At 40.9% G+C, this 15,714-nt stretch overlaps 4 protein-coding genes across 4 annotated transcripts; 1 reads left to right on the forward strand and 3 right to left on the reverse strand.

Moving 5' to 3' along the window:
• Positions 1–2,552: 2,552 nt before the first annotated feature.
• Positions 2,553–7,184, reverse strand: ATC70_011057 (uncharacterized protein; the record flags this gene model as incomplete). The annotated part of the gene is made up of 4 exons (XM_064830259.1): positions 2,553–5,429; positions 5,483–5,551; positions 5,611–5,838; positions 5,904–7,184. The coding sequence occupies 4 exons, from the start codon at positions 7,182–7,184 to the stop codon at positions 2,553–2,555; spliced, it is 4,455 nt and encodes a 1,484-aa protein (XP_064682761.1).
• A 929-nt stretch (positions 7,185–8,113) lies between these two features.
• On the reverse strand, positions 8,114–8,338 carry TEX11 (Testis-expressed protein 11; the record flags this gene model as incomplete). The annotated part of the gene is made up of 1 exon (XM_064830260.1): positions 8,114–8,338. The coding sequence occupies one exon, from the start codon at positions 8,336–8,338 to the stop codon at positions 8,114–8,116; it is 225 nt and encodes a 74-aa protein (XP_064682762.1).
• A 967-nt stretch (positions 8,339–9,305) lies between these two features.
• Positions 9,306–11,877, forward strand: IME2_2 (Serine/threonine protein kinase; the record flags this gene model as incomplete). The annotated part of the gene is made up of 9 exons (XM_064830261.1): positions 9,306–9,669; positions 9,723–10,260; positions 10,332–10,539; positions 10,600–10,612; positions 10,672–11,036; positions 11,089–11,142; positions 11,203–11,576; positions 11,633–11,764; positions 11,820–11,877. 9 exons carry the CDS (start codon positions 9,306–9,308, stop codon positions 11,875–11,877), a joined length of 2,106 nt encoding a protein of 701 aa, XP_064682763.1.
• A 450-nt stretch (positions 11,878–12,327) lies between these two features.
• On the reverse strand, positions 12,328–12,682 carry ATC70_011060 (uncharacterized protein; the record flags this gene model as incomplete). Its single annotated transcript, XM_064830262.1, has 2 exons — positions 12,328–12,487; positions 12,543–12,682. The coding sequence occupies 2 exons, from the start codon at positions 12,680–12,682 to the stop codon at positions 12,328–12,330; spliced, it is 300 nt and encodes a 99-aa protein (XP_064682764.1).
• Positions 12,683–15,714: the final 3,032 nt, after the last annotated feature.

Genomic DNA, 15,714 nt, shown 5'->3' on the forward strand with positions numbered 1-15,714 from the left:
CAAATAAGTCCAGGTGAAAAAGGAGGAAGTTTCATGGATTTGCAGTTCTGTTGTAGTTTTAAAATTTTTTCAAATCCTTCTTGTTTGTCCTCCCGATGGCTTGTTTTTTAAACGCCACAATATCTCACAATACGCATTGTCGTATAAACAAACCTAATCTACAAATCAAACAGTTGTTGTCATAGTTACCAATACAATAACCATTGATATAATAAATTTATATTGCATTAGAGTAGCAGATCTTGGTACTAGAATGTGTAATGATGACTATTCGACGGTGATTGCATTTGAACCCCTAAAAGCTGGATGAGTTGATCTGGATGTATCACGACCTATAGGAAGGTTTAGATACCGGGTAGCATTCAAACGTTAACAACAACATCTTAGGGCAAACAAATCAACTAGTCGAACGCAAGAACAAATGACAGAGACGGCAAAGCAATAAATCAACAGCGAGCGCCATATCTCTGAATACAAGAATTGCATGTCGGCTGGATAGTTTCTGGCTAAATAACAGATAGAACTGAGTGTGGACTCATCCTACAGATGCTCACTTTTCAGCTTTTCTACAACTTCAAAAGCACTCTATGAACAGCCTGTGGCTGTAAATCTGACTCTTATACGATGCTTTACATTTGAATCAATAAAATCAATTTATATAAGGGCTCACAACATACTTACATCGTCTGCCTTTACTCAAAAGTGTGCAAAATACAGCGAAATTTGGGCGCATTTGGACAGCAATTTCTCGCGATAAAAGCTGCTTTGGGCCACCAGAATAGCACCAAACAATTGCTTTCACCTAGCACTACCTTTCTAACACCTTTGCTCAACTTTTTGGGGATCAAAAAAACATGAACAAAATTTGACCAAAAAGCATGAGGTACCCCTCATGGTTTTCATCAAAATTCAAACGATCGCATTTTTTACCCTGAAAATGAAGACCTTTACTATGGTATATATTACATCAAAATGTTTCTATCAATCTAATGTAGCCCCTGAAATCATCTTTGTGAAACTTTGGTATGCAAAATCTCGACTTTTTGGCCAGAAACCTCTTTTCATGTTTTCATAAATTGCTCAATAAGTTTATTCAAAATGCATTGTTTAAATAACACTATTAGACGCGCCTTGAAAAGTACTCCTAAAATGCATTAGGAGATTTAGGGTGATCATCACAATTCGCATAGTCAAATCTTGTAGAATAGATTAAACAGATCGATTTTGTTCAAAGTTCGACCAATCTTGAAAATATTATTATGTCGGAAATTAAAATAGGGCTGGCTGCCCAAATGCCTTTTTGATGAATGCAATGATGATTTTGAAGCTGATAAGAAGAGGATTGCAAATTGAAAATAATTGCTATTTACCATGCAAACCCTAATGTAGAATGTAAAGAATGTTATCCTGTACAAAAAATGCAGTCAGAGCTTCTACTTTGAGCCTTCGTTGAGATGTACTGTAATCAAACTTCAAAATAGTGTGAGGCTAGAAGACTGCTGAATAGACCATATAGCCCCATAAACCAAGCTCATAGCTCATGTTGTTGTAAATCAAGTTAGATTTAGATGAGATAGTGCGCAATTAGACTAGCAATTAACCTAAAGTGATGCGTCTCTTGCATGGATGACAGCTGTATTATAAATCTTCAAAATTACTCAAAATGGCAAAAAAGTGATCCTATATTTAAATGTTTGAGCATGAACAATGGCTATATTTAATCATTGAAAGGGGCTCTTTTTGACGCGCAGATGCTCAGCGGAATCATTGCCCGGGAATACTAGCATTTCATGTCGAATAATAGACAACTTCATAGTAGTAAGACTACTGTTTAGCAAGCCAAACCGATTGAAGTGTTCATGTGTACGTAATGAGGCACTGTATGCATACACATCTGTTGAGCCCATTACTTTTTCTACTCAACTGACGTTCATAAAAAGGTTTATTACTTGACAGAAGCTTCACCCGAGCTTCATGCACGCATTCGCCAACTTTGTTGGGCCAACAAATTCATCTCTGTTATCTAGATAAGCAATAGCAAGACGCATTAATGAATCATTATTGTGTGCATGTTGAGTGCTATGTATATTGGTACACACACGTATTGCTACAAAATGTACATATTTTAGCTATCAACCTATAGACTTAAATCTCTTTAGACAAACTTTTTTGCTCAATGATTGTGTCTTGTTGAGAAACGTGTAAGCAATTTCCAACAAGTGCTAATTGTATTGGAGCTAAAAACGTGCTACTACATTAACAAAGGATCTGAAAACAGCATAATGATCAGATCAACATTTCAGGTATAAAAGGGTAGCCAATTCAGATGGAAAAAAAAAAGATACTTTCTTCAAGGTTGCTTCCAAGTCTGAAAAGGCCAAGTCGAAGATGGCCACGAAGAAGAAGCATGGGTAATGCAAGAAGCACCTCAATAATTGCATGTAAAGCAGCATCGTTAACAAACATTTAGCACCGATACAGTACAGCATTTTGAATGACTAAAACTACAGTGGTTTTTTTTTTATTATTAAATATTAGTATGTATAAATGTATTATGATTGACGTCTATGTCTCTTGTTATTCATTCTCATAAAGCAGCTTTTCAAAAACGATGTGTATTCACCAAATTCTTTCATCTTTTGCTTTTTGACTCTCTTTTCATGCAATTCCAAATGTCTTCCCTTGGCCACTACATTAGGGAACCACCATTGACAAACAAACGTAATCAGATACCGAGGCAAAAATGCAACCACAATAGCTAAAAAGAAGGTCATCCAGAATGACCATGAACCAAACACCATTTGGGCCATGCCATACATAGAAACAGAGGGGAAAGCACCGTATATCACCACCCACAAGAATGTCAGCAAAATTTCAATACCAATAAATGTAAATTGCCACCAGGTCCAGTAGTATGTATTAAAACCAGGCATCAAATTAGCCAGCACAATCACTGTAACAGCAACCGACGTAGACATCTGGAGCATGGATTCAGAGCGACCATTCGCATTAGGGTTTCCTCCTATCCACAGGAAATAAAAGGCATAAAACACAACAACCGATTGCCAAATGCCATCGAAAAAGTAGAGCCAGAATCTGGATTTGGTATACAGCTTTCCTCGTACCGTGTAGATGTAAGGGAGATGCTTCAAATAAGGCGAGGTGAGATCCTGGTCAGTAGCACCAATAATGACAACAGGGGCGACGGTAAAGATGATATTGTACAGTTGAAGGAACGAATAGTCGTAAAAGATGTTGCCAGACCAATCACTGTAGATTTGATACCACAGAGATGGAAACACCCAAAATACGTTCTTGAAGAAGAAGGTGAGAATCATCTCAGAGACACGGTGATAACTCCAATGGCCCTGTACCAGCAGCAGCTTGTGAAGGAAACGGAATTGCGAAATGGCATAGTCAGCAGCCATAGACGCTTGCACACCTTCTTGACCAGCAATACCGACACCCACATTTGCCACCTGAATCATGCTCACGTCATTTGCTCCATCACCCACTGCCAATGTCACTACATTATGGTATTTGCGCACCAATTGAACAACCAGTGCCTTTTGCAGCGGACTGACACGACAGCACACCACACTCTTGCAGCGAATAGCAATATCCAGCAGCTTCTCTTTAGCCTCTGACGACTCGAATATGTGCACCAGAGCGGAACCTTCAATCACAAGCGCATTCTCTTTCATGGGAACATCATGGTTTTCTTCCTGCTCGTATTTGGCCTCTATATCGTCGAGTTTATCACTGGTATCCGCCAAGGTTTGCATGACCTTGTCTGCTTCATCTTCACCACGCACTTTCCATAGCCTCATGTCACCATCCAGCAAATTGCTCGCATAGCCAATGTTGATGGCAGTCTCCAGCTTATCGCCTGTCAAAACCCAAATCTTGATACCCGCTTTACGGAGATCTTCAATACATTGCGGCACACCGTCCTGCAACTTGTCTTCAATACCAGTGGCACCCAGCAGTTTGAGATTGACTTCAATCTTTTCCTGTGCTTCGGCAATGCGCTCAGATCGCTTTTCAGCTGCTGTACTTGCATCGTCCATCTCTTTTTTCCAGTCATCGTACTCGTTCTGATCCAGAATACGATACGACAACAAGAGCGTTCGTAAGCCGTTCTCTGAAAAGGCGCCAATATCATCAAACGTCTTGTCTACAATGTCGCCGCCTTGCTCTTTATCCAAACGATCGCCAATCACATTGTCAGCACCCTTGCAGTACAAGATAATGTCGTTCCAAGGAGCAGGTCGACGCAAAATGACGCTCATGCGCTTTCTGTCCGAGTTGAATTCAAGCACATGAAGCAGCTCAAACTCGTATTCTTTTCCCAACACATCCACAGTGAGTTTGTTGCCCTTGCGCTTGATGAAGGCGAATCCTGCGTTCTTGGCTGCATTGACGAGAGCTGCTTCGTCAGGGGATTCTGCCTTGTAATCAATCTGAGTCTTGACAGTGTCATCTACGCGGTCAGGGGTTTGGTTTTCTTCAGTGATGGTATTAAACTCTTCGCCTCGACTCCGTGTGCGCTTCAAACTGTTGCTGCCGCCGTCATCCTTGTGCTTCTTCAAGTGCCGTAATCCAGGTACTTGCAATAGCTTAGCACCGCCAGACCGCACCTTGAATGTGAGCCCCTTTTTTTCATCCTTCTTTTGGCTGTCGTCGATAGAGGAATTGCTGGAATCCACATGCTCTACTTGCTCAACCTCCTGATAGTGTCTACCGGTCAGTTTGCCAAACTTCTTAGTCTTGGTGTCCGCAATGCTGCTTTCATCAATCTTGGGCTGCTGCGTTTTGTCGGTTTCGTCGTCCTCGTCGTCTTCCTCGTCCTCAATGACTTTACCGTCTTTACCAATCTTTTCAACCATAACAGTATGACACAATGCAAGCAACATAAAAAACTCCTTGATATGCGTCGATTGATCATCTGCCTTATCAGATCCCATCTCGGATGATCCAATGTCCTTGAATATTTGAGGGTCTGCAAATGACAGCTTGTCAGGATTGAGCGATGAATAACTGGGTTCAAAAACGTCTTTTAGTGCTGCTTCATAATCTTTGATGATCTCCTGTCGTTGCTGCTTGTTGTCCTGGTCTGCTTTCTTTTCATCGTTGCTGTCAAAAGGGTCTTCGTCCGTGTTGATCATGTTGGGAGAAGATGACTGGTCCTGCTGGTCAACAACTGGGCGAGAAGAGCTTTCTTCGTCATGGTGGTTAGACTGGGCATTCTCCTTTTCTTTGCGCAGACGAGCACCACGGGCACCCTCTGATTCTGGAGAGAACCCATTGTCGCCATAGCGAGTACCGCCAATAGTGCACTCTCTGAATTCCATGATATTTCGTGTCAGTGTGCCTGTCTTGTCAGAAAAGATGTATTCCACTTGTCCAAGATCATCAGATAAAGTCCACTGTGCGATAACAGGGTGAGTCGCCCACTTATATTAATGTGCATTGTACTTACAGTCTTTGGTACGCATGATTTCTTGGACTGTTCGTCCCACATATCCAAATCATTCCATATAAAAAAGGCCTAATAGAGTCGTCAGTAAGTCAAGGGCCTTACACTGGTACTTGGAAGCGACTAATTACCTGGAATGTCTTTACAAATTCAATAGATACATATAGTGAGATTGGTATAATGTTCTGGAAAATAATCAAACTAGACCAAAAGTTGACAAAGCCCACGTAGCCAGGAGAGCCTGTCTGTGCTGTGAAGAGCTCTGCAGCAGCACTGGACATGGTGCGGTATCGCATAACACCAGCCATGATGGCACAGATCAGACACAAGATGAACAGCACGGCAAAAGCAACGAAAATCTGTCCTTCCACGTCAGTAAAAAAAAAAAAAAAAAAAACGGCTACTCTGCAATCATGAACCTTACCTCCTTGTTCATCGCCTTGTCGACTTGGCTTCTTTTGCTAGGTGTTTCGCCAGAATTCAGCATGATCTTTGTATCTGTGCCTGTAAACAAGACGACTGCAATAGCCCATTTGGTATTTCGGACGACATGACCACGCAACAAGATGTTTTCAATTTCAATGGGTGTCTTGCTCTTCTTGGTCCACTGCTGCTCTCCAGACTTGGCCAGTGTCACCAACGTGCCCTGAAATTTGTAAAGATCAGGCGAAGGGGCGCCCGCTTCTACATAGAAATGACACTCATTCAAGCAATCGGCACCAGATTGGATGTGCTTTAGCTCTTGGACGCTGCTGCGAGACTTTAAATTGGTTTCGCCATCTAAATCCTTGGTTTCGACAAAGCAGATACCTTCCTTATCAGAGGTGGACAGTAAGATGGCATCTGCAGGTAAACTATCTCCGTTTCGCAGTAATATGAAATCGCCCACTCGGACATCTTTGGATAATGATTTAGTGAATACATCGGCCGATCCAGAGGATGACGACGATGAATGGTATTGTGCTTGGCTGTGGGATGTGCCTTCATGGAACATGGCTTGCTGCTTTTCGTTGGGCTGACCTGTATGTTGCTGTGGTAATGATGATGATGATTTTGACTTTCTAAACCATGATATGGTACTGCTTGTTGGCTCTGGATAGTTTGCATTGTGATAGCCATTCAGCGTATGAGTGATGTTTTGGTTGTATTGCTCGTCTACCTTGTGCCGCTGGAAATCCTCGATAGCGTCTTTGAGAGCAGTGATGATTACGACTGTACAGATGGGCAGCAAGGTCAAAACAGGTGATTTGACCCCAAACATGGGGAGCATTTGGATGATGGCCATGGCCAAGAAATACATGTTGGCTGGCCTGCGAAATTGCTCAAAGAGATTCTTGGGAACAAACGAAATGATGGTGTATTTCGATGTTCTGATCTTGTTGGAGGCATAGGTGTGCCTTGGCTTGCCCTTGCTAGTTAATTCATATTCGGGAAGGGGTAAATTGACAAACACTCGACGCCCATCACTGCCAATCTTTCGCAACTTGACACTTGTTTCGGTGCGTTGTATCGAAGGTCTACGCTGCTGTTGCTGCTCGTCTGATGGCTGCAGTGAGTGTGAGCTGGAGCTTCTAAACGATGCCTGCGATTTTCGTCGTATTTCTTCGTAGATTTGATCTCGTTTGTTGGGTGCATTACTATCATTGTCTAAATCAGTCTTATTTTCTCGAGAAAGCCAACCAATTGACCATGGCTTTTTCCGCATGTTTGTGTGTCAGTGTGATTATGTTTGTTTGTCTAGGCAACAAGCGCCAAAAAAGTATACAAACACAAGTAGTGCTATAAAAAGAGAAAGGAAGAAAGAGATGAAAAGAAATCAAGTTGGCTTTAATCTTACGAGGTGAATAAATATCTCTCTTTTTTTTTGAGTAACAGTTGCGTCTTAAAATGGTTTGGAAAGTGTGCTGCTTTCTATCATTTCATGACGGGGTTTCAGCATGTGTTGGTAGCTTACATCAAATGTAAAGCTGTTGGGGATAAGCTTGAACTAATGCCACCGAGAAGATAATAGCTAAAACCGATATCTCGTTTTTTATACTATTAGGATCTCTGAATGATCCAGCAAACACCTACAACATTGAATGAAACAAATGTTGCGGAACCTTATTTTGTGTGATCCTCCAAAAAGTGATTATTATGCTGCACTGTTATCGTTCAACAGAGAAAGAGTCAATTTCTAAATGCGCAACATGAAGCGGGAGGAGGAAAGTATCGTGACACACGCTTGTGCCTCTCTCTCTCTCTCTCTCATTTTACCCTTACCCATCAAATTTAGACAATTTATCGCATCATATGTCAACTACACGTCATTGCAATTAAGCTTGGCAAATGCTGCTTTAATACTAGGTGTGCATTGGTGCAAATAGGTTACACACATCCATGTCAAGGCGTTGCTTATTTGAGCTAGAATACCAGGACAGTGCCAATGGCCATCAACAGTACATAGCAAGCGGACGCAGTAATAGACGATCTCTCATTAGACTTGGATGTCACATTTGCCTCCTTCTCTTCGGTTGCTTGTGGCGTTCGATCGGGTGGAGCATCATGTGTGTTGTAACACATGTTTGAATTCAGAGATGTAGATGCACTATATACGGATCGCAATGAGTACCATGTCCTTTGCCTACGTTTATATTAGAGATATAATAAGCCATCACCGCCATTATAGACTATCTGCAGTGTCGCCTTTGTGCCATCTCGTACATCACTGCCAAATTCAGATGGCAAACAAGCTGCCTGAGGGGATGTGCGTCTGTCGTCTGTCAATTGGCGAAGGTTTGATGGGTTAAAGTCATCAGCATTGGGCTTGTCATTGCACAGGGCCAATGTGGAATAATACAACAGTGCGCGAGTGGGCATCGTTTCAAGGTGATTAACAGAAGCTTCAAAGCCTCGTCTTGCCAACGGGCATGCTTTCTCCTCTTTTTATAAGCTTTTGTTCGTCGCGACATTTTGGCGTTTCTTGTTTTCTTGACTGGATATTTGTATAACACATCTTTACCTATTTTGTCTCCAATAGACGCTTCAACCGCTGTAGATTCTACTAATTCGGTGGTTTCTAAAGCTTAGATTTCAATGTATTATTCGGATAAATGAGAGCTGAGCACGGGCTATTCTAGACAACCTCAAAGAACTTGCACTTGTTACTTGAGCCAGGACTTCTTAAAGGATGCGCTATAGTGCACTCGTACTCAGACTTTGCAATGATGCGTGGGGTTTGCTCAAAGCATTTCATCTGTTCTCGATGCATTTATTTCTGAGTGGTAGTGTGATGTGGAAGAGCGAGCACAGGTCTGAGCCATTACAGTGATCCCACACATTAACTGACATTCAGCCTCCTTTAACCGACACTGAAGGTCATTTGATCAATACGGGGCAATCAATTAGGCTATACATATTAGGTGCGTGTGTGTATCACCCGTCATTGACTTTTACTGCTATCCAAGCAAGCCTTGCATTACGTAATGTCCACACATGTGCTACAGACATGTTTGTCTTGTTGACAAGCACCTTGATACATGAATGTAGTGTGGGATTACACATGAACCCAAGTGTTGGGAGCAAATCATTGCTAAAAGACATTTATAAGTTTGTCAAAGGGATCCAGTTTATACTCGACAATATCCACCCACCAGCTACGCAATCTTCATATTATATCACGAGGAACTGGCGCTAAACAAGAGAGAAATGTTTACCCCACATGAATAGCATAAAATGTTGCTACATGGAAAATATGCGTTTTTATCTCTCTTTCTTTACTTTAGTTCTTTTTGTATATTTCCCGAAAACATCAAATTCCTTGTATCAATTCAACATTACATTCATCATGATACAGGCAATTGTTATCCTCATGGGCTTCCTACTCGCATCGACAGTGTGCAGTTATCGCATTGGCACTGGTATATCCGATATTACTGGACCTGTGGCACAGGTAATGTTGATGGGGTATGCTGAAATGGGCCAGACAGGGCAGGGAATCCTACAACGCTTATGGGCTCGATCATTCATCGTGCAGGACGGCAATAATCGCATCGTGTTTGTGAATACCGATACACAGTCGATGGGCGATATCATCAAGAAACGGGTGGTTGATGCACTCAGGGTCAAGTATGGGCCTTTGTACACCGAACACAATGTCATGATATCCAGCACACATTCGCATAGTGGCATGGGCGGCTACTTGCAATATAGTAAGTACTCGCAGCGAGACGCAGTAGCATGTCAACTGACACAGATTTGCAAGCTTTGTATGAATTTGCCGCTTTAGGCTGGATTGAAGAAACAGCAAAACCCATGGTAGACGGTATACTGCAGTCCATCATCAATGCACATGACGACCTTGAAGACGGATCACTTGCGCTTTCTCAGGGGGAACTATTAAACACAAACATCAACAGATCGCCACAAGCCTATCTGATGAACCCCGAACAAGAGAGATCATATTACAAATACGATGTGGACAAAACCATGACATTATTAAGTTTCAAGAACGAAGCAGGTGATGGCTTGGGGCTCATCAGTTGGTTCCCTGTACATGGCGTCTCTGTCAATAATACCAACAAATTAGTCAACGGAGACAACAAGGGCTATGCCGCCTATCTTACAGAAAAAATGGTCAATCAAGGAAAATATGGCAATGGCCAATTTGTGGCTGCATTCGCTCAAAGTAATGAGGGCGATGTGAGCCCCAACACACTGGGAGCTTATTGCACAGGAACTGACATACCTTGTGACGGAACTCGCGACTCGAAATGCCCCAATGGTAGCAAATGTATTGGCAGGTAACACCATACACATTGACCGTCATGCCTCTTTTTTAATATTCAAACTCACTATTATGCATAAAAAAAAGGGGCCCTGCTTGGCCAAAGAGTGATTTGCAATCAAATCGCATCATTGGCGAATACCAAGCTTTCAAGGCTTTAGAGTTATACCATGCCAGACTCTCAGCACAACCTGTGCAAGGAAAGATCGACTTTGTTCAACGCTACTGGGACATTACTCAATCCGTTGTTACGGATGAGAACGGCAACCAGCACCAATTATGCTATCCGGCTATGGTAAATAAGTGTAAAAAGGAGACAATGATGATACCATGTCACTCACTGTCATTCATTTAGGGTTATGCTTTCGGTAAGATCATGCATTGTCATAGGCATAGTATGCACATGTTACTCATGCTTATAAAACAGCTGCTGGAACGACGGACGGCCCTGCCATGAATGGATTCTATCAGAATACAACAAGAGGCACCTTTGGATGGAATCTGATTAAAAATATCATACAGAAACCCACAGAATCACAAAAGCAATGTCAATCACCCAAGCCCATTCTTTTAGACACAGGAGAGATTGGAACTCTGCATCCTTGGCAGCCAGAGATACTCGACATTCAGCTGTTTCGCATTGGAAATGTGTTTATTTATGCAGTGCCTTCAGAGTTCACGACCATGAGCGGAAGGCGGCTAAGAGAATCCATCAAAAAGTCATTGATTCAGCATCAGTTGGGCGATCATGAAACTACCGTGATTCACTCTGGACCTGCAAACGGTTATGCGGTACGTGCAAGAGACTTCAGTGGCAATCATGAGTCTAAACAGTTGCATTTAGTCATATTGCACAACATTTGAAGAATATCAGCATCAACGTTATGAAGGAGCCTCAGTAAAGTGTTATTGCATCAGGTACTGTGCTGCTATATGTACTGACTATGAATATCTATAGACACCTTATGGGCCATATACATTGCAGGCCTACATGGAGGCCTTTGATGAACTGGTGTACATGATGGCAAATCCCAACAACCATAGTGTGAAATCAGAGGAGCTACCAGACTACACTAAGCAAGGCTTCAATTTCTCTCCTCGTTATAGATCCGATCAGCCTCATATATTCCGTTCTTTTGGAGATGTTCTTCAGGATGTATCTGCATATTACAGCAAAAGATTATTGTCTGTGCCGTTCGTCGTTTCGGCTACTTTTGTTGCAGGCAATCCTCGCAATGATCCTATGCTTAACAAGTCGTTTTTAACAGTCGAGAAAAAAGTAGACCGAGATCAATGGAGAGTGATCAGAACAGACAATGACTATGATACCAGGTACGGTTTGTCTAACTGTATGCTTCACTTGAATTTAAAGCTGACAATCTGGTTAGATTTATTTGGAAATACAAGCATCAATTGCTAGGCATATCAGAAGCTACCATAGAATGGCATGTATCAAACAATGTAGAGCCTGGCATTTATCGCTTGGGATACTTTGGAAACAGTAGATCCGCATTTAGCAAGTAAGTTCAAATTCAATAGAGATTCCAAACAGTAATGCCCATTCCTATCTTGCAGAAAAATTGTGCCACACAGCGGTTATTCGAGTGAATTCGAGATTAGCAACATGTATTAGTAGTAAATCATTGTACAACCTATTAGATACCATCATACAGCATCAGGTGCCATTTTATAAATAAATACGTTCATTCTTCTTCCATGATAGTTTGATTCTAAATCAGCTTGAATGCCGCCACCAATTCATGCGTATCATGCAATCCCATACCAAAAACCACATACAAGCAACCCTCCTCCAGATCCCTAACTTCAGAATACTCAACTTGTTGCTTTATTATAACATGTAAAAAAAAAAGAGTTGCATTGTTGCTGATTTTGCTGATATTCATCATAGTTCAGTTTCGAGACGTGTGTATGATTTGCTGTTGAAGTTGTTGTAATTGTTATTGTTGATTGCGTCCGTCTAGTATCGCATCAGGTTGCATGTAGAATGTGCATGTATAAAAGTATATATATATATATATATATATATATATATAGAAAGAGGTGAAAGTGTGGATGAGTATATTTAATCGACAATCAAATCCTTGACATCCCAATCTTCAAAGGTTTGATCAGGAAGAAAACGTCTAACAATAAGAGGGACCTTCTTTTCTCGTAATTCCTTCATAGCAATCACCAATGCATCGGATTCTCCATCAAGTTCAACCATGACAGGAGCATTTAAACTAGCAATGGTGTTAGTACGCAATCACATCTATGTGATTACAAAAAATCATATACCTGATTTGAAGTGCACGAGTGCCTAGAATTCTTGCTCTTTCATATCTTGTCATATAAGGAGTTGTTTGCTTCACTTTGCTCTCTGTAGACACAACCTCATTTCCTTTCTCGAGAATCATGACATTGTCTTGTTCGCCCATCTGCCAACGACACAGTTAGCATCTATCTATACATTTTCATGAATGAAGCATGTCCACTTACGGTGATACTAAGATGAGCAATAAGTTAGTATAAGCTTTTATTTTAAATCATTTTACTGTGCTAATTCTTACTCTTGGTTTGACATTGTTCGCTTTTTAAGTTGCTGGAGCAATGGTAGTAAGAAATGTAATGATGAATGTCAGGTTGATGTTACAGAAAAAAAAATTTACAAGCCTCTGCTGTGACATTTTTTCATTGTCATGCTACATTTCACGTTCCTGGATCTTCTTAAAATCATGTTGATCGCTTTTTCCAATGATAGTTCACATAATAAACTCGGCCATTTGCAAGGGACGAGCCAAGAAACATGCCAATGGAATACCAAAGAGGCTTTGAAGGTGCAAGATTGACCGAGAATTAGACATATAGATGATCCCATCATCAAATGATACGAGCTTTTCGAAACTTCGGGTGATTTCATGACCTACGCTTCGCTTTGGTGGAAAACAACCCGCGTTCAAGTGGCTCGCTCTGCCACGAGCCTTTGGTTAATATCGAAAAATTAATATAGCTAAAATGCTAGAAAAACCTTGATTGTTGATTGATATAAAATCACTAATCATATGAGTGTTTATTCTTCGGATGGTTCTCTACCTTCGCTTCGCTTCGGTGAGAACCAACCTGCGCAGCGGCAGCTCGAGCTACCGGTTGCCCTTGCGTATCTTATCAAAATACTACTACTTTTACGTTGACTCTCTACTTACACATGAAAACACTTTATATTATGTGTGGATCTGATTCTTATGTGATGCTCTACATCCATATACACATAGTTATTTCATATACGGGCAAGTATCATACAGATATTATCCCTTTTAGTCAAGAGTGTGCCTAATACAGCAAAATATAAGTGCATTTGAGCTGCATTTTCTCGCGTTCAAGGCCGTTTTAGATCGTCAAAATAGTACCAAATAGCTGCTCTCATCTGACAGTTACTTTTTGACACCTTTGCTCAACTTTTTGAGGACCCAAAAAACAAGGCCAAAAATCGACCAAAAAGCATGAGGTTCCCCTCATGGTTTTCGTCGAAAATTAAATGATCGCATTTTTCACCTTGATAATGAAGACTTTTACTATGGTATATATTGAATCAAAATGTTTCTATCGATCTAACGTAACTCTTGAAATCATCTTCGTGGGACTTTGATATGTAAAATTTCGACATTTTGGCCAGAAACCTCTTTTCATATTTTCGTAATTTACTCGATACGTTTACTCAAAACATCTATCTTATTGGGTATCATTGAGTGCGCCTTGAAAAGTACTCCAAGAAAGCTTAAAGAGGCATTTTTTTTTTTTTTTGTAGGGGAGACGAGCTCCAGTTTTTATTTAAAGTCCTGTAAATGTCGCTATGAGTGATAGACAAGACTGTTGATGGACCCAATGTCAGTCATGATGGGGAATAAATTATGGAAAGGAAGTTGGGAAAGAAATCTACTACAAATAAGGTGGGCACTTAGAGCCAATACAATCATGCTAAGTTGTCATACAGAGATACTGGATAAGAGAACATTCACCAAACGAGGACATCAGTACGACCGTAAATAATTAATCAAAATGCGTTCACTGGGATTTGAACCGGGATCCTCCCGTTGGCATACGGGAGTTTTACCACTTCGCCCTACCACCAGGGGCAGCTTAAAGAGGCATAGGATGATTATCATACCTTACTTAGTCGAATCTGCTAAAATAGTTCAGTCGAGTCGAAAACCATCAGAATTTGACCAATCTGAAACTGACTATGATTTTGGGTTTGAATTAATTTTGGCTGGTGGGGCTGGCTCATAAACTCAATGCCCTTTCCATCATGAAGACAATACAGTAATAGATGCTTTTGAAGCGTATGGAAAGTAGGTGGCAAGTCATATCACTAGTGTTAATTATGCTTATTTTTTTTTCATTCTATATTTAATAACGCTAGTCTTGACACTGACGATTCATGGTCTGCATAACATGTCTGCAGTAAATAGGGAAGAAATCTCTGAGACTTTAGGTCGACGTTCAAAGAAAATGTTGACAGCATTGAGCAGAGGAAAGAGGGCAGAAATAACAGTGGTTTTTATTGATTGATTGTAAAATCAATAATCATATATGAGCCAGGCCTGACAGATGCTTAGAAATTTAGTTTTCATATTAGGGTTGTAAAAGTGTCTAGGGACTCAACATTTATTATGTTATGATGATTGACTTTTCTACTTGCAAACATGAAGTAGATCATAACTAGCCGATCGATATCGCTACGCTCCATGACGACATCATTCTGCGGGCTCTCGCCTAAGGCATTATAAATCAGAGATAATAAACATTTGGGTATATCAGGTAGATTTTAAACAAGCAATTGATAGTAAAAAAAAAAGAAAGGTTATATCAGAGTTAAAAAGGGGAGGATCCCTCTGTGCATTTCCCCACCCCTTTGCCTATACACGGTTATCTAACGAAAGCTACTATTGAGGCAATGTAAAGCAGAGTTCAAGTTTTATGCAGCATTCGTATACCGCATTCTCCATTCGTATCACATTTTTCTGATAATAGAATTGCCACATCATTCGCTGATGTTGCTCTTAAGATGCGACATAAAGCTAGCCATGCGTAATTACACGACTTGTAGAAGATGTACAGCGACTTTTTTTGAGAGATTGTCATTGCAAAAGACTCCTCTATAGGGAAAACCCTGAACAAGAGCAAATAAAAAAGTATTCAAGCTAAGCAATTGTTATTTCAAATTCATGATCTCCATTTAATCACCATCGCAATCATCATTGTCCTCATCAGAAAGGCGTTTGGACCAGCCAGCAGCAGCGCCGCCTGCCGCTGCCGCCAAAATTAATTTAAATGCAGTATATTTTCTCTATTCAAGATTGGACAAATTTCGTCTTTTGTCGACTTCGTTAATCTACTTTGTGAGACTCGACTATATAAACTGTGATGATCACCATATGCTTCCTAATACAACGTCCGTGGTGGTAGGGCG

The sequence above is a fragment of the Mucor velutinosus genome, assembly GCF_035048745.1.
Source record: "Mucor velutinosus strain NIH1002 chromosome Unknown tig00001564, whole genome shotgun sequence".
Lineage (NCBI taxonomy): Eukaryota > Fungi > Mucoromycota > Mucoromycetes > Mucorales > Mucoraceae > Mucor > Mucor velutinosus.